Here is a 20,083-nt window from a genome sequence, read left to right on the forward strand (position 1 = left end):
GTACATCTCTAGTGGCAAATTACTTTGAGACTCAAACAGAAATGTATTATTAAGAAAGCTTTCCTGGAACCATGATTTGGTCATTAAGATGTAATTTGACACTAGTGTTGTTTTTGACAGCACATTTTTATTTTAGTTTCAGTCATAGTCTCTTGAATAGTTTTCATTTAGTTTTAGTCAAATTTTAGTCACCTGGAATGTTTTAGTGTTAGTCTAGTTTCAGTCGACTAAATATAAGATTTTAGTCGAATAAATCTACAGTTGATTTAGTCGACTAAAATGCATTTTGGAGGGCCTTGATGCCGTCGTAATGACTGTTTTTACACTTACACCAAGTGTAAAATGACTTCTCTCTTCTCTACTGGGTCCCTTCCTAACATTTTAGTCTAGTTTTTATTTGTTGATGAAATTGTCAGTATATTTAGTCTTAGTTTTAGTCATCATAACTTAGTTTTCATTTAGTTTCCATTTAGTTTTTGTCAGTGAAAAAAGGTAGTCGACCAACACACGTAAACACTAACAACACTATTTGGCACAGTGTTTTTTTTTTCAGCGCATCATCCCACTCACCTTCTCCCCTCCCACCAAGAAGAGGTCTACGGCGGCCATGTTCACTCCGATGTTGATACACAGGTCTCGCAAGACCTCCCTGATGGAGGTACGGGGCCGGAGGGTGATGGAGGAGCAGGAGCCGTCCGACAGCATCACGGTGCAGTGCTTGGAGGAACACTCTCTCACCCGCTCCCACGCAGCCAGGGAGTTCCGGTTGTCAGACTGAAGGTGAAATTGGGATGTATTATTAATAATAAGGAATGTGTTGACGGATATTTAAGAAAATAAGAACTAATGTTTGAACTAACAGTAAAAAAACACTTTGTTTGAAATAGACACTCGTGCTTTCCAAGGTGTGAGTTGGGGTCCTAAGGATGAATACAAAATTAATATCAATATCTTAAAACCAAAATGTTGAATTGTGGGTTTGAGCTCACATGCCCTTTTGATGTAAATCAAAAGGGGGGGGGGGGGGGGTAACTACCTGTCAGTGGGGAGTGTTGGCTGGGAGGAGGAGTAGGACTAAGGCCCTATAAGGCCCTCCTCTCTGGGGGGGGGGGGGTACTGCCGGTGAGTGGGGAGTGGTGGCTGATGAATGAATATCAACATCCTAATACATCCGAATACTGGGGGCAATTCCTGCTGTCAAAATATGTCCCCCCAGTCAAAAAACACTTTGTTTGAAATAGACACTCGTGCTTTCTAAGGTGTGATTTGGGGTCCTAATCACACCTATGTATATGTATGTATATGTAATTTGTAAGTTGATTAGCGGTATACTGTGGTTACTCTGCGCCCCGTTTGATGCGTATGTATCGTAGCAGCATATGACGTCAGGTATAACTGGTATAACTAGCTCTCAATGATGACGTAATAAAGATGTGGATTAATCGGCTTTGGATGGTGACGTATATGTCGATCAGTGTCGGGTGGATTAAAGGAAAGGTGAAAGGTGGAAAGGAAATGCCTCTATATATGTATATGTAATTTGATTAGCGGTATACTGTGGTTACTTTGCGCCCCGTTTGATGTGTATGTATCATAGCAGCATATGACGTCAGGTATAACTGGTATAACTAGCTCTCAATGATGACATAATAAAGATGTGGATTAAAGGACGTAATGACGATATGTTTTAGTGTCGGGAGGATTAAAGGTAATGCCCCTATGTATACATGTATGTATACATGTATGTAATCTGACACCACTGCCATATCAAGCACAAGTAGTCATTACGTCATACACTGGCACGGCGCATACGCATCAAACGGGGACATGGACGAAAACTATTACTTGCGCACTCTGCTTGCGCAAGTAATGATGCAGGGGGCGACCTGGTGACTCAGCCAGATACAGAGTGGTATAACATAAGACTAGATCCACCGGTGACGTCATGTCACGCACCCTCTACTCACCGTCGCTCACCCGTCCGCCCGCACCGCGGGACAGCCCGCGGGACCTGCGGGCAACGGGCCGGCCCGCGCATCACTACCATCTAGGGCTCTAGGCTCTATGTTGCCATGGTAATTAGTCTACAAGGATCTTACCTCAATCTTGCCGGCAGAGCAGGAAGTGGCCATCTCCAAGCTGGTACCGGAGGATAAGGAGCCTTGGGACTCCCTCCGCCCATTACTGCCCCAGTAGTCTGCACATCACAACGCAGAAGATGAGTTCACAGCCTGCTTATTACAGTTTGGTATTTTTTCAAGTTTTTGAGTTTGAGTGGGTTTGCTACTTTAGTTTTAGATTTTGAAAAGGCTTAGTTTTAGTTTAGTTTCAGCAGTTTTAGTTCTGTCATTGTAATATGGATTAGTCAAGGGCGAGATTCAACAAGTTCCGAAATATGTCAAATTTATATTTTGATTTATAGTTAGTTTAACACACAATACAGTTCAGTTATTAATTATTAGTTGTTGTCATTATTAATAATACTTTTTATTTCAGTTAACAAAAAGGTTTTAAATTCTAGTTTTTGTTATTTATAATAACCCTGGAGCTCACACTACTACATAAGGCACATCAGTAATGCCGTATTGATTATTACTAGTGGTGCCTGTTGGGTCTGGCCTACTTGTTCAGTGTCAGGCATGCCCAAATATGGAATGTTGTGAGGTCAGAACAGGCCAGCTCCATATATGGACCCTGGGCAGGGGCCCGGTCCAGAGCCTGGGCAGACAGTCCTGGACCGACCCACTCGATGCATTTATAGTTAGATTAGAGATATACTAGACCGGTACCCGGCTGTAGAGCACCAAGTCTGTAACGATGGAAGTTGGAGATCCATGCCCCACCCGGCTATGCAGAGGGTATGCGCCTGACATCATCATCAAACCCGGAAGTTATGTGTGAACGTCTACTGAGTGGCAAAAAACTACTTTCTGGCCTTGACAGCCCATACATCCAAACAGAAAAGTTGTATTTGATTGCATTAAACGACGTTAAACAACATTAAACTGACCTCGTCACTCACTTTGCCACTCGATTTGCCATTCACTTTGTGCATGTGCATACCCTCTATATGGAACCTGGGCAGGGGCCCTGTCCAGAGCCTGGGCAGAGGCCTTTTGTGACGGTTCTGGACAACCGTGGGTCCGACCGACTCGACACTGGGCATTGTGGAACGCGTGTGTCGTTGGGGCGAATGGTTATCGAGTTACGTGGATTACAGACGTACACGCGTACGAGACTTGGTGCATTTATAGATAGATTTGTCGCCATATAATCCTTTCGGTAAGTAAAGGTGATTATAAGGCAGCAAATACATGTTTTGCATTTGAATATTTATTTGCCAAACAGCAGGGGTAATTAAGTTAAATTGGTGCTACAGGCAGTAATGATAAGAAATCATCATATTTTAATTTGTTAGGAAATGGTGGTGTGCCACCACTCTTTATTGTCCAATCAAAAAATGCTAATGTGCTGTGAAGATAAATGGATAGGATGCACATTTGGAGAAACGATTATTTCTCACCCATGTTGATGTCTCCAATGTCCTTCTTCTTGCTTCCTTTCCCAAAGCTCCTGTTGCGAGACCAGGAGAAGAAGATGCCACGTTTCCTATCAGCGCTGTCGTCTCTGGCCTCGTCATTGATGGACCTCCCGGATCTCTGCTTCCGGGAATCCTATAGTTTGAAAGTAGGATTAAACACTGTTAGGCTTCAGGTGCAAAATGCAATCAATGAAACCGTGACAACAATCACCAATGGCCATGAGTGGACGCATAATAAACAGGCCTAATTGGCCTCAGTATTCATGCATGTGTAGCAGAGTAGTAGCACTGTAATTTGGATGGTTTCGTATGCGCAAGACCAAAGTTCAAATCCAGGTCGTTAAATTGGTGCTGTGACCTCACCTGTACTGGAGTAAATATATCAGAGTGGCCCTGCTTGTTGCCCAGAAGTATAATATCTCCCACGGCCACACAGCCAACTCAAGGTACGGCCACGGAGCCGACTTGGGGACCCAACGCAGCTCCTCCAAGGAAAACAAACAAATGAACGGAGCTGAACGTGAATCCCCCCCACCGCCGACCCCTTTTTTTCCCTCACTGTATATGTTTCTTTTCCCTTTTTACCTCCTTTATGATGAATTCCTGTTCTGTCCTTTGTCTATATAGAAGTGTCTATTTGTACGTCTCTAAATGTTTTTGATGAATTGAACATTGTGGACCCTATTGGAAACAAGTGTAATGCTTAATTGGGTCGTCCACTCACAGTTAACAGCCTTTGTATTGAGTTTGTGCTTGAAATGTACTGTAATTCTGCAAACTGTTAATACATTTTTCAATCAATCAATCAATCAATCAATGGCAAAGAGGGAATTGAATCCATGTGGTTGCATATGCACGAGGAATTATTTCCCCCACTATTATTGTGAGCTTGTTTACAGTCGAACAGAAAAGAAAAGAGGTCGCACAGCTCGTAGTCACGATGCAATACTTTATTTTAAGATGACCTATTGGTGTGCGCTCCTACCTCTTTGTTTGAGCTTGTATACTGTATTACAGTCACAATTGTTCACTGTACCTTTTTGGGTGTGGACATGGTGGATCGGTCAGAGCTGGCACTGTGCTTGGACGGTGCAGGACTGCAGGGTATCTGGTATTGGTAGGGGTCGGGCAGGGAACGCCCCTCCACCTCAGCCAGCATGCACTCCTGGTACAGGGAGGACTTAAGGAACCGTGAATAGCTGTCGAACTTCATCAGGTTAAAAATCTAGAGTGAGAGAGACGGGGGTTGTGGAGTGGAGGCACAGGGAATGGAGGGAAGACATGGATGAGACAAAAAGATCTGGTGTTGTTAACATATGGTTATGACTGATGTTATGACAGGTGCCCTAACAGTTATAATTATATAATGTGCATGTGCAAGTTGAAAATAAACAGGCATGTGTGTGGGTGTGTGTGTGTGTGTGTGTGTGTGTGTGTGTGTGTGTGTGTGTGTGTGTGTGTGTGTGTGTGTGTGTGGCCATGCCTGGCTTTGTGTGCACTTGCGCTATAGTTTCTTAGTGTGGGTGTACCAGTTTGTGTTTATCTCTCTGGGAAAGGCTCCAAGATTTCTGATAAACAATCCCAGATGGTCACCAAAGATGACAATATGCTTCCTTGTACAAAGTGACTAAAATGAGAACAGACCCTCAGACAGCACACAGGATCCCTCCTTTATTAAATCAGAATACTTTTCTGCCATGGTGCCTGATGCCAACAGAATCTAATTATTCAAATCACTGACTCAAGTAATGTACTCCATCTTCCCAGGGGCTCAAAAAGCCACACATAAAGGAGCCACTATAACAGCATTTGCTATAGATTACACAAGAACTCCTGGGGTTATGTGACAAATACTAAACTGCTGTCTTGTCATGTTGTATTAAAGCTATAGAACACAATAGAAGAGTGAGTGTGTGTGTGTGTTAATAGTAAGTAACATAGAGGTTACAAACTGTGGGGCATGTCTCCCCAGGGAGGTGCCAGGGCATTGCAGAGGAGGAACATTTCACTAACTTCCTGTTGATCAGGAAGTTACGGTAGTTACGCTTACAGATTCACCCAGCGGCTGTGACGTTTGGCTGTGCCGTTTGATCTATAAAAGGTTTGGGCTAAACTGCGTGCGCGCACTCTCATTCATCTGGAACATCTGTAGCTGTGCTTGCGTGTGTAAACGTAAAGTTGGCAGTGGCACAATTCAGTAGGTACATACTGTACATAGCAAACGTTTACTTGAATTATCAAGTGATGCATTGTCTGTTCACAAGGAAGAGGCCTTGGTGGACCTGGAATCTCTCTCTTTCCCTCTGTTGCATAACTCTCAACTCTCAACTTTTTATTATAGAAATTTAAATGCAGTTACTCTTCACATATTATTAGAGACTATCCTTACAAGCAAAAATAGTATTGTAATGTCTTGGTAATGGGTGGGGGGTTGGTTTGTTTTAGCTTTGCCCACTATATTGAGACAAATCCCTTCAAAACAATGGGTTACGCCTGATGGAGGGGAAAGGAACTGGTCGGAATAACGTGTTCCTTCCACTCGCTACGTCCGGCTGGGGAAACTCTCCCCTGTCAGGTGAAAAGAAGCGGCTTGGACTCCTCATGCATAGAAGGAAGCATGAGGTCAGTCAGCTGCTGTCCGCTGCTGCCCCCCTCCCCCCCAGGTTGGCAGAGGAAGTGTAACGCCCAGGATTACATTAGATAACTGGGTGAAAAAATGGGTTGCAAAACCGTGGGATAATTCTTTTAGAAAAACAAACAATGGGTTACATACATCCAGTTTGTTGCTGGTGCTGGACACAAAATGACAGTATAAATAAAGAATAAAAGTCCACACAGCAGCATTGGTCCTCAGTGTTTCGTTTACTCTGCAACACAGACATCTGCCAACTGTGGCCAAAACGTTGTGTACGTACCCTGTAATGTCGGTCTGTGTATGTTGGGCGACCTTTTATTATTTTAAACATTATAAACTACTGCCATAGATCATCAAAACCATAATATCTTATTTCGTCGTAGTGTGATTTAGTCGCTGAGCTTGAGCTATCAAGGTTTGATGAAGAATAATGGAGCCCGCGCTGCTAAGCAACTACCTACTCTACAACTGTCTGCCCAACATGTTGGGAGGATCAGAAACCAACTGTTGTATGTAGAGCAGTGTTGATTTCGTCGACTAAAACTAAGGCGAAAATTGTTCGTCGACTACCTTTTTTCACTGACGAAAACTAAATGGAAACTAAATGAAAAATAAGCTATGATGACTAAAACTAAGACTAAATATACTGACAATTTCGTCAACAAATACAAACTAGACTAAAATGATAAGAAGGGACTATAGTGGACAAGAGATCCAGTATAAGTCTTTTTACAATTGGTTGCATGCTGAAAATAGCCGATCTACAAGCCCACAATGCGTCGCAGCGCAAGTGTAAAAACAGTCATTACGACGGCACCAAGAACCGCCAAAACACATTTTAGTCGACTAAATCAACTGTAGATTTAGTCGACTAAAATCCTATGATATTTAGTCGACTAAAACTAGACTAACAAAAATACATTCCGGGTGTCTAAAATGTGACTAAAACTAAATGAAAACTATTCAAGAGACTATGGCTAATTAGAAATGTTCTGACAAAAACAACACTGTATGTACAGCAAACATTAGCCGCATTACCTGTAGCTGCTGAGCCTTGAACATGTCTGGCCGCGGCGACGTGAGGACATCGTCCGCCAACTGGGCCTGGCTGTCGATGTTGACCGGTGTGGTGGCGCTACTGGACAGGAAGCTGTTATAGATCTCTCCCGCTCTCTGCGACAGCTGCAGAAAACATAAAGAAATGCAATCTTATTTGAGAGAGAAAAATACCATATTGTTCTTACTACCCCGACTCCCCCCAGGGTTAGTTTAGAAGTGTCTTTGAGCAAACAACACTGAACCCCAACTGCTCCTAATGATTAGGTTGGTGCCTGTGCATGGTGTGTGCGTGGATAGATATCAGTGTATCCTGCTGATGTCGTAACGACTCTGTGATTGTGTGTGTTTTCTATGCATAGTGGAGGATACTGTGATGACACTGGGACTTGTGCATTTTGTTTCTGCATAGTGAAGGCTATACTGCATAGGCTCTACTATACAGTAGGGTGTATGCCTGTATGGACACTGTTATGGTTCATTGTTGATGGTGTGTCCTTGACACTGTGATGTTGTTCTCTTGGTTTTGTGTCACTACCCTTGCTGTATCTTACAGTGATTATCTTTACCCTGTATCTGTACTTTAACTGCTGTGCTGTCTTTGGCGACTGAATTTCCCCTGTGGGATCAATAAAGGTAAATAAATCTACATCTCATCATTGGGATCTGTGATGCCTATAGTGTGATGAAATATTCACGAAAATACGCATGAAAAAATTGTACTTTATTAGTACTGCTTTGAGTAGCCCTTCAAATAGCCTGGGGTCCACCTATGCTTTCTATGGCATAGGCAGCTCCCGGCAGGATCCGCCAGGAGAATCTAGACACAGCTACGTGTGTGCGTCAATTTAACAAAGGTGCAGACGATCAGAAATCAGCAGAGAGTGATCGACGTTTGCGCTACGCTATGCCGAATTGAAGTGGATTCGGTCCCAGACTTTTTCTTTCTCCCTGGAAATAAAAACGTCTGGGTTTCCGAGGCTACCCTTCAAATAGACCCTAGCTGAAAACAAACATCATAGCCCCCTAGGTTACTTAATAAGGGCATTGTAAAAACACCTCTGTCTTATCTGAGTAAATTATTATGATCGTTTAACGCAAGCCATCGACGCATTTGAGAACAACTCAATCGCTAGGAGAGGTATTACATTATTTATTATGGTTGCGTTTTGAATTTTTCAACATAACACAACAGCATTTACTTGTGATTGTCAATAGCTGTATATGGGACACTTACCTGCTTTTTGTCAGTTGCAGGGACATGACTGAAGTATTCGCAGGCCTGCCAGAACAAGATGTTCTCCTCACTGAATTCCTTCTTGAGGAATTCCTGTGGAGACAGAGTTACATTGGCCTTTTATAACAAAGCCATAGCATATCAGGTCTTCATCCTACCACCAAATGATCTTTCAAGCAATTAAAAGCAAGCAGGGGGTGTATAAGCTAATTAGACAGAAATAATTAAATTAAGAGCTATTGCTTTCATCAAGCCTGGTGACAGGTAATTCCAGTTAAACAAAATAATTGAAAAACAATTTTTTTCAATTATTTTCCCACATGCTCTCAGCTTTGTAGATCTTTGACTGCCTGTGATGTTTCTAACCACTACTAGCTATATTGTAATGTACATGATGCATGTGACAAATTAGAAAATTCACAGTACAGACCGGGGGCTTTGCATGCCCTATAGCTTACCGAAAAGTAACGTACTCCCACAGGGTCCTGGAGGAGACGCTCAAAGCAGGCGGCCCAGCTGGCCACACGGCGCTCTGAAAGCCTCCGATGGGTGGACGCGCCGGGCAGGCTGCCATTGCTGTTCAGACTGCTTTGACTGCAGCAGCCCTGCAACTGGACCCCACCCCGTCCACCACCACCACCACTACCACCGCCATAGTCTGGTAGAGAGAAGAGCCATATAGAGGAAAACATGGTTAGGCTACGGTCTGGAAGGCTGAGGATAGAGTAAAGGTGTTTCTAGTTTCACCATAAACCACCGCTATTTTCAACGAATGTTTGACTATTCTTGCGGATGTTTTGCCTATTATGCCATGCCCAGAATTGGGGCACTGAACCTATTCTGGACGGGAACCCCTTTTGGTGTTTTTAAGCATTATGTTATACTTTAGCTATTTTTGAAAAATCGTGAAAATCTGGCACAAATCTCTGAATATATATTAATATATAACTCAAAGCATTGCTTCTGAGGGGTTCCTGGAATAAGATATTTTCAGATGGGGGTCGGCGCCTCGGCGGCCAATTACATATAATTTTTGGGGTCCTTGATATGAAATATTGAGCACCACTGATATAGAAACATAGGTATTTCAGAAAACTGTCAGGAGTTAGAAGATTTTTTTTTGACATACTATAGAATAAAATAGTAAGATGCTCATGAAAAACATCTGAAAAGAAAATGGCGTACAGTCAACCATATCAGTGGTATCCTGTCTATTAATTGTTTCTACTCAAGTAATGGACAAGGGGCAGCCAAACCTTATCAAATTGTCTCCCTTTGTTTCTCAGGAAATACCATATTCTCTCAAGATGAAATGTACTAGTCAATTAATTTAGCCAATGCTTAAATGCAGGAGCCTCCTCCTTTTTCCAGTGTGTCAAAATTAGTTTTGACACACTGTCTGTAATCAGACCATATGAGAGGAGTTGTTTCTGTGCTCTCGTCATCATAGACATGGAGTCTGACAAACCCAGAATAATTAGTACAGGATCGGGGTCAATATGAATATTCAAAATATCAGTGTGTCTCAAATATCTTAATCCAATATCTTTGTATCCGAGGGCAAAGGTCGAAGCTGTGAAGATCTATTGGATTACATTTGTCACAGACTGCTGTGACAAATGTAATGATTTTTTATCAGTTGTCTCACTCAGTCACTGTTGCAACAACAGAATCTCACTTTATGAATTTGTTTTATTAGCAACTTCAATTATTAGTATCTATTATAGCTGTAGGCTACAAGGGGAAAAAAAGTATGATGAGAGATGGAAATGTATGCAATTTTTTGTTTTCTTTTGGAGGAGGCACAACACTTTCCATGGACGAGTTGAAAATAGAACAATTCTGTTTCAAATAGCCTACTGCTATAACTTTTACTTTACTTACTGCTATAACTATGACATGTTCATGAAATGTATTAGTGAGACACTGAAACAAACTAAACTAATTACAACTGCTACAGAACTGCCAGGCCTACTTCCAGCAATCTCAGACAATGAACTATAGTCTTTTGTTTTATTGAAGTGATCACAATCTACAATGCACTAATAATACAATAATGGAAAATTCCGGAAATAATGCATAGGCTGGATATCATTATAAATGTATTTCTTGCAATACTGTCAATCTGGCATACAGCCGAGCTACACCAGGCTTTTTGCGCACGTTTACACGCACACGCGAGCGCCGCGTACACACACTTAAAATAGGACTGGATCTAAAAGCGCGTGTGCGCGTATTCACGTAAACGCACACAAAATCGCCCGGTGTAGCCCGGCCGTTAGTGTGTGTGTGTGAGTGATAGAGATATATAGAGAGAGAAATAATGTTGTGAAGTGAGTTTTGTAACCGTAGAAATTACAGCTTTAGAGCCGAGTGGATTTGCACGTAACTTTAGCATGCTCTTCTCATTTGGAAAAACAGCTCGTATGTCGCTCGCTCAGTAAAATAAAACTCACTTTTCAGCAGTGATATTTTGTCCTAGTAGTACCTCCTGTAGCTATAACTGCAAAGAGTCTAAATTCTATGTCCGAGCATAGACATGGTAACGCCCCGCCTGCCACTGATTGGCCTACCAACACTGCCCGTCTTGCCCCCATGGTCTCCCCAGACTGTCCTCCAAGAATGACAGCTTGGCACGCGCGACAGGCTGCAGCCATGTAACTAACTTGTAACTTTTATTTTTGTAGAAGAGGCAAACTAATATTGTTTATGCCGTTTGCTTTGATTGAATAATTGATTGAACACGTATGTTGTACTATGATTTGATTTGGGTGTGTTCTAAATAAAGTGTTAGTGTTGATAATCGTGTAAATTATTGTAAACTAATACTATTATACTAAAAAGGATAAAGAATCAAGGGAAAAGAGACCATACAGTACAATAATGTTTCAAGTTCACACATACAAATAAATTACACAATAACTTACTTCTCTTCTACAGAAATAAAAGTTTTTTATCTAAAACTCGAGAGAAGTGGTGGCACTGCCCATAGCTGCATGGGTAGAGAGACTGTCTGGGACCCAGAAGGTTCCCGGTTTTCCCACTGATCCGCCCACTCTGTGTTGAAGTGTCTCTGAGCAAGAGTAAGAAAGACACTTCACCCCAATCTGCTCCCTGGCCAATGTACAAATTAGTGCCCACTAACCCTAATAGCACCATAAAAGGACTAATATAAATTAATTAAAGAGTTAAAAATGGTGCATTTTAACTTGTCTACAAGACAAAAAAAAATGGTATAGTAGACTCTACTACACCATTTAAGTAGAGTGATTCTGGCAAAGAAAATATAGTAGAACTCTAAAACTACCACAGGACCACCCACACTATATGGATAACACAGCAATGTGTTGTGTCACTGAGCAAGTGAGAGGTGAAGAAAGGCTCATCTATTGCTGGTGTTGTGCACCGAAAATAGCGATCTACAAGCTCACAACACGCTATGCTGCGGCGACTCGAGTTGCAAGCTTGTCAGTTATTTTGTCAGTGTGTGCGATAGCAGCACAACAGAGTATAACTCAGACTGGAGCAGCCAGCAGGGACAGAACACCAAGACTGCTCCCATCACTATGGGCTCCATTTTCGTCACCGCTAAACCCGTTTTCCCTAAACTTCTTTGCCCTTTTTTACTATTTTGCAAAACATTTTAGAATAGTTAAAATGGCCAGTCTACAAGCTCACAACGTGTCAATGTAGATTGGCTAGTTGAACTATTCAAAAATGTTTTTCAAAATAGTAAAAAAAAGGCAAAGAAGTTTAGGGATAAGGGGTTTAGCGGTGACGAAAATGAAGCCCTATGTCTCTTAAAGCAGTGGTTCCCAAAGTGGGGTCCGGGGACCCCCAGGGGTCCTTGAGGGAATTCCAGGGGGTCCCCAGCTAAATTATAGTTTGTAACCAAATAAACCCTTATGGGTCTGTAACTCTGAGGTGTACAAAATACATTTGTACACTCTGAGTTAAATTAACATTAACACTGATTTTACAGTATAAATCCTGAGGCATCATGGCGGCGGTGCCACTCGCACACGCGACCGTTTTAGACGTTGGCATTAAAGTGCCATGTGTCTGGTTGCGTAGAGACGAGGCAGCCAATCAGAACTACTCGTCAGACTAGCATGTCGATCTGTCGTCTAGTTTTCATGGGCTTTCATTGACCAGCAGCTTTACAAGCCACTGGTAAAAAAAGACTAATCAACTATAGGGTTAGAATCTAACCCTATAGTTGATTAGTTTTTTTTTAGATGAAGGAACCAATGAATCATCTATAAGGGGACCACACTATTAGCCTCATGTGTGGAGAAGCAGAAACTGGCGACCACCATCATCACATGATAAATGTTAAATGCAGACTACTGGCAAAGAGACGGGAAGACGGGAGGGTAGAACAAAGGACATTGAACAATAGAGTCTGCGACAGGGTGCGGGACATCAGGGCGAAGAAACAGGTGAAGGTTCAAAACTATGAGCTCATTCTTAACTTCATAGTACCTGCAACCACGACAGCAGATGGCCACTTTACAGCTGGGTGAGCCCATCATGCAGGGAAAGCAGCATTAATGAAACAAAACAATGGAGGCCACACAGTGGGGCTTGTTAGCACTACACAGCACAGTTGTCATACAATATGAATAAGGGACCAGCGGGATACCGGTTCCGGTGAGTATCGTGCTCACACCGCAAGGCACAAATTAGCCTAATCTTTAACCGTGAGAGTGTCTCTCCATCGGCCTCTTTATGATTTGTCTGTACATATAGGTTTAGCTCTCAATAGTGCACGGTTGTTTGGGAAACACTGATATAAATGACTAATGCCTTGCAGCCTCTGTCGCGCTCAGATTGTGGCCCCTGTGCACTCGCCCAGCTGAATCAGTCGATGTGTCACCAGGGATTAGTCTTCAACTCGTTCTCGCCCGTTACCATAGACTGTGCTCTACACGCAGTGCCAGTAGAATGCACGCAAATGCTGAAGAAGAGAGAGCCGCGAACCTGTTCTGTTTTAATCCGGAAATAGTAACCCTCCATTTCATTCACTCGGGAGGTTGATCTGTCAATATAAACAGTAGTATACTACCCGCGAGGTCGGGTTAAAGTTTTATTAAGCTCCTAATATCGTCCTTTACCTCAATCTGAGCCCTAACATCGCTAAAGATTGCGTGCTCGTGCACAGTGTTTTTGGATTAATTAATGAAACCCGAGGTTTGGCACAGGAGGGTGCAAGCAATAAACCCGGGAAATCCCGGATTTGTCACACATTGTGCTAAGCAAAGCCTTGACAGTCTGAGGTTCGCTTAACTAGCTTATATGTATTGGCATACGTATGAAACTCCACGCTAACGAAGCTCCTGGTCCTGCCATTTGTTTGGATTTGGGGTGTTGTGTTTTCTTAAAGGCTTTGGGGACCTTTACATTTGCCACATTTTGTGCTGCTTAAAAAAACAGCCATTCTGTGCCGATCATGGCGAAGAGGCCAGAGCACTCCACGTCACAACCTCAGTGGCCGAGATGTTAGCAAACATTATTAATACCATGGTGAAAGGGTGAGACCAGACAACAAACACTAGCTGAACTAGATAGAGCTGAACCTAGCCTCAAAACCACTTTTATACGCCCTTGCCTCTCAAGGGCCAGTGAACACACAGACACTAGGTCATGTACGCGAGCAGTGGTTCCCAAACTTTTTCAGGCCAAGACCCAAAAGAGAGATTAGACGTTTACCCAAACTACTGAAAATAGCAGATCTACAAGCGCACAACGCATGGATTCGCGCCACGTTTGCGAGCTTGTAGATCGTACTTCAACATTACTTATGTACTTCAACATTTGTTTTCTAATTCATGGCTTTTCTTTGATTTCTTTACTGGGGGTCAAATTCATTGAATTTTATTTATAATTCATGAAAATCTTTGGGAATGTTTTTTGAAAATGCTTCAAATATAGAAGTGTCTTTGACTAAATGCTTTGACTATATAGAAGTGTCTATTTGTACGTCTCTAAATGTTTTTGATGAATTGAACAAGGTGGACCCTCTTGTAAACAAGTGTAATGCTTAATTGCGTCGTCCACTCACAGTGTATTGAGTTTGTGCTTGAAATGTACTGTAATTCTGCAAACTGTTAATAAATATTTCAATCAATCAATCATAATAATTAAAAACTAAATGTAGGAAACGATAAATAAAGGGACCCATAAAAATGTGTCACAAATGGGTCCAGACCCACTGTTTGGGAAACAGTACATGACCACGTCAAAGTGGTGTTCGGGGACCCCCAGGGGTCCTTGGAAGGGGTTTCAGGGGGTCCTCGGCAAAATTAGATAATACAGCATCAAATTCAGCTTAACCACTTTAACCCTATATATACACACCGGCTATTTGAAAACAGAAGATCTACAAGATAGTATATCTACTAGTTTGAAATAATCTTGGAAATATAATAATGTGTGGAATATTTTTGAAACATTTGAAACACAACCAGCACAAATCTTGTATGGGGGTCCCTGCCTGGCACAACATTATTTCAGATGAGGGTCTGTGGCCGAATACATATAAATTTGGGGTCCTTGACATGACAAAGATTGAGCTCTGTTTAAATGAGAATTAGAAAAGACACATTTTGAGACACACAGGAAAATCCTCAGTATTCATTTAACTCTGCAAGTGTCAAAAATTTACCCAAATGGTTACAGGCCCGTAAGATTTTCCTGTGCGTACAGTGACAAGCTAGATTCCAGATAAAAAATTTAAAAAAAACATCAATGAAATTACGATCTTACGTCTACATGTTTGCGGCCGTGTCACACTTAGAGACATTCTTAAACGGCAGATATATTTTAGATGTGAAGTGAGAAGAATTGTACTCACCACCATCTGAAGAAGCAGCGGACTGAAAAAGAACATAGAGAGAAGACATTAGTGAGAAGCTGCCCTCATGACCTCGTCCTGCACTGAGACAAAGAATAGGAGCATTTGCTGGTGATAACAGTGTCGTCCCTCCAGACATCCCGCCAGTTGCTCTGAGAGGTGTGTGTGTGTGACTGTGTGTGACGTGTGTGTGTTTGAGGAATGTGTGTCTGTGTGCTGCTACTGGAGAGGGGCAGGACTTTGGGTCGCTAGCAGCACCAGGCCATTAATGTGTTTAGTGGGCGGACCTCTGATCTCTCACGTACACACACAGCTGTTCACACCTCCAAACCAGGACCCACCTCATCAAACACACACGAACACAGGAAAAAAGCAAGAATATTCATGCTTCACTGGCTGGTATCACCAAACGGATTAGAGCCAATCAAGGGAGTGCTACTTGAGATCATCACCACAGGCAGTAATGGCCCACTTTTCACATGCTAATTCATGAGATGAGCGTTTTATAGGCCTGTGGATACTGGATATCAATGACTTAAAAGTCAATTAGGACAAGTATCCTCGGTTGGGTGCTATTTTTTATGTTCTAAATTCTTTCTGACCTCATGACATAATCCACTATCCAGAAATATGCAGGTTGAAGTTGCCATTGAAAAGGCCCCATTTTGCCAGGCCATAAAGGAATGGAGAGATAATGACTGAAAATATTTTTATGAGAGGATAGGAGTCTTAAAGCTTGGTCCAAGAACAGCCTTTAAAGTTGAAAAAAAAGGAGCCCGTTTCCAAAACAAGGTTTCTCTGTACTGCTTTTTCATTATTTTCAGCGTGAACGTCAAGGCAGATATTGTCTTCTGAATGAGGCCTGCATAGCTGGTGCTCTGCTTTGCAAAACAGATGCAGTGTTCTGGAACAATCAAAACCACGGTGAACTGCTGCTGGTCTTCTTGTCATTGTGAGCAGTGAGCAGCACATAAAGGTTGCCCCTCTGCAAGCATCTGTTCTCCAGCTCAGATTGATTTATAGTCCTTACTAATTAGTTACACTTCCGAGTGTGATCAGATCAGTGGCTATTCAGTTTGATCAAGCGGTTGTGGAACCCCCTCTTCAACCACGTGTACCCTAGCCTCCTTATTCTGGGCATGTTATAATAAGTAAGTAGATTATATACAGGTAAGTAAGTATAATGGGCATGGGGCATCTGTATTTTATATTAGGTGCACAATCTGTGATAATAGCCGATTTACAAGCTCACAATGCGTTGAGATGCAGCACTTTGTCAAAACACTTGCACTCAACAAAATCAGTGATTTTCGGCGAGTGACACGGCTGTACGAAGAAGCTAGTCTTGACCACATGTAAACGATGCGTCGGGACCCGCCTTCCCCTCCCCCTTCACCATAGACGGCTTACAGATGTAGACAAATAGACCACTAAAAAAAAGAAAACTTTGGCCGTTTACAACCCTGATGCAGCTACTGGGCCCAGCCCCACAGTAAAGCACCCGCCACAGCAGCCCCCCGCCCCTCTTCTGTGGTGGCCGGGGCCTGTGCACAATAACTAAGGGTGGGTGCTCAAAGAAACTAAAAGGAGATTGACAGAACAGAGAACAGAGAACACCCACTCAATACGCCTGTCCCCCTCGGGTACCTAAAAAAAACCCAGCCAAAACCTCAAACCTTAAATGCATGCCGGCATCGTGCGACACGGACAGACATCAGACGGCACGACAACACACATTTAAAGGCTTTGAATTAAGTGAAAGTCCACCCATGCCCCCCCCCCCCCCCCACCACCACCCGCTGAAACCGAGAGTGGGCCTCCGCCATCCAGATTGAAGAGCTTTTATTTCAAAAGATGTGCGACACAATCCGTCGCTAGACGTATCCTGTTACACAATGAAACTTCACTCATTCGCACACACAAAAGAGTGGGAGGGTTACTGTAACGAAACACAACTGCTATTTCATGGGAAAATACCTGATCTTCTACATCATGTAGAGAAGATCACATGTGTGTCAGAGGAGAATTATGTATGACAAACTGTCATTTCGTAATTTGTGTAAGGCTGGTGAAACATGGAGCAGGACATTTTGAAATTTTGGAAAAAACTAAATTGATCTCTACTTGAACTGCTGCGTAGAATGGTGAGCATGTTGACGAGATTAGAACAAAAATCACTGTGTGTTCTCAAGTTATATGGCTATGTCTGAGTTCCTAACCACCTATACCTATTCATCCCTATTCTGAGCATGTCATAATGGCCAAAATTGGCCAAAAACAGGCTAATATTTGAGGAAAATTGCAGATCCTGATTGACTGATTGAATACTTTATTGGCAGAAATCTAAACAGTACAGAGTACGGTCAAACACAATGTGTTGCTTTGCGATAGATTGTGAGCTTCTAGAGATCTATTTTTGGCAAAGAGATTAGGTGTAGACGGAAAAAATTAGGGGACCCACATATATATATATATATATATATAGGATTTAAGTGGTTAATCATCTTGGAAAACAAGAGGTATGCGAGTGTGTACAGTCAGTGTATGGAGGAGAGAGAAAGTCTATAAGGGGGTTATAGACCCCACATTTTATCACACACACACACACACACACACACACACACACACACACACACACACACACACACACACACACACACACACACACACACACACACACACACACACACACACACACACACACACACACACACACACACACACACACACACACACACACACACACACACACACACACACACACACACACTTTCCTTTCAATGAGACCAAAATGATGAGCCAGCAACACCATCACCCCGTCATCCAACTGGAAGCCCAACTTCCCTTCCTCTGTTCACACCTCCACCGATGGGGCCGTGCCAACATGGGTGGCTGTGGGAGTCATTCCACTTTGATCCCCTTTTGAGTGAAGGGTTGGACTTCACAAGGGGGGTGTATATTTTTACAAGGGGGACCCCAACAAAATCCCTTTGAGTTTTTAGTGTTGTAATCAACCAAATGGGAGGAACTTGAGATGCAAGTCTAGTATATCTTGGCAGCAAAGCTGAGTAGGACTTGGCCATACAACTGGAAAATCCTATTTTGGACTTTATATTTCTGCACTTCTTCTCATATCATACAGCCGAGAGACTTGGGGATATCAGTCACTGAAGGAGCTTTAAAAAATATCTAATCTAATATCTATATATTTTGATTGTGATGACAAAAAACACACTGTCATCTAATTACACATGCATGCACACACATTACCTGTTATTATTACCTCTCACAGACAGTATTGTTGAAGAAGTAAGAAACTTTTCTCATCTTTTGGACTTGTTTAGACATGTGTAGAGGTTGAGATGCCCAGACACAGACCATCACATTAATACAGCCAAAACATTACGTCTTTTCTAACTTTGTTTTTACAAGTTGCCACAGACTCTCCCACCTACACACACACACACACACACACACACACACACACACACAGTCTCACACACACACCAATGGAAACAAATTCATGTGAATCCTCTCTGCCTGACAAAAAAAAGCATTTGTTCTGGGTGGGAGAGAGAAAGAGGGAAGATAAGAGAGCGATTAGGTAATAATAATAATGACAAAAACAGATGACTTAACCAAAAACCAAAAGAAAAATAAGTCCCCCACACCACAGACAAGAAAGGCGCGCTTCGTCGACAAGTAGCACGAGTTTACTTACGCTGTTGCAGTACCAGGGTTTCTTGAAGGAAAGCGTCCTTTTGAGACTCATTGTTCTGTAGTCTGCTACAGCGGCAGCAGGCAGACAGATATGTGTGTGCGAGTGCATACCTGAACATTCCCCACCCCAAACTCCTGCTAACCAAGTCTGTACAAGTCAGAGAGAGAGAGGAAGAAATTTGACGAGGTACCGGTCAGAGAGGGTGGGAGTGAGGGGTGGAGGAGGGGGGGGATGTTGAAGAAGGGAAAATAGTTCCATTTCCTTACTCCTGTAGCTGTTGCTATGACAACCCACCCGACGAGGATACATACAGCCTCCGCCACAGCGGCGTGAAGGATTCAGATGAAGTAAACCCTGCCTGCCGTACCACGTTCAAACCACACTGGCCTTCCCCTCATTTTGTTTCCAGTCGTGGTACTCTGTTTGCCTTCAACAGCACTACTGAGTCAATATAGATTGAAACCATATGAATTTTGATTCAGCGTGATTAGTCAAAGAAAGGGTTCCCCCTACGTGAACTGCCAAACTTCATCTCTGCTCGTCATTGCGTAGTGCCCTTCAAGAACCTAACAACTGACTGCATAACATACGGCAGAAATATGGGACTGGCGCCGTCAATTTAAAGGTTTCAACAAGTAGTTTCCTTCATTACAGTGAAAAAAACAAAAGAAAAAGAAAATGAGGTCTGCAAATAGGTTTCTGGCATTATCAGCCGTCTTTCTGCTTTCTTGGCAAATCTCTACGATCTGTGAGGAGATTGCACTCAACCAACTGTTATTCTAAAAGCATGGGTGGCCGAGTTTTCCCATAGCAAATGATCTAGCATTATCCAATGTTATTCACTCAATTATCTGGCCATTACAACGTTCCCATAAATCCTTCAATTGCTTTACTGTTACAGGATTTGAACATATTGGATCACTTTGGATAATGTTTGTAATATGGAAATCCTCCTTCATGATTCCTGGGGGGGGGGGGGGGGTGACACAGGTGACACTTTTCCCAGAATGATTATTATGAGGGGGGAAGTCAGTGAC

General features: G+C 42.6%; 1 protein-coding gene across 1 annotated transcript in view; it reads right to left on the reverse strand.

The window, feature by feature from the left end:
- Window positions 1-20,083, reverse strand: part of rgs12a (regulator of G protein signaling 12a) — a 50,163-nt gene that overhangs the window by 13,261 nt on the left and 16,819 nt on the right. Inside the window, exons 4-11 of the mRNA XM_079491604.1 lie at window positions 15,326-15,347; window positions 8,928-9,127; window positions 8,470-8,562; window positions 7,215-7,358; window positions 4,578-4,766; window positions 3,524-3,674; window positions 2,100-2,197; window positions 571-774 (exon numbers count right to left, since the gene is read on the reverse strand). Coding sequence (XP_079347730.1) covers window positions 571-774; window positions 2,100-2,197; window positions 3,524-3,674; window positions 4,578-4,766; window positions 7,215-7,358; window positions 8,470-8,562; window positions 8,928-9,127; window positions 15,326-15,347 — 1,101 coding nt within the window. The remainder of the gene's footprint in view (window positions 1-570; window positions 775-2,099; window positions 2,198-3,523; window positions 3,675-4,577; window positions 4,767-7,214; window positions 7,359-8,469; window positions 8,563-8,927; window positions 9,128-15,325; window positions 15,348-20,083) is intronic.

Source organism: Electrona antarctica (genome assembly GCF_951216825.1).
Source record: "Electrona antarctica genome assembly, chromosome: 21".
In the NCBI taxonomy this organism is placed as follows: Eukaryota; Metazoa; Chordata; class Actinopteri; order Myctophiformes; family Myctophidae; genus Electrona; species Electrona antarctica.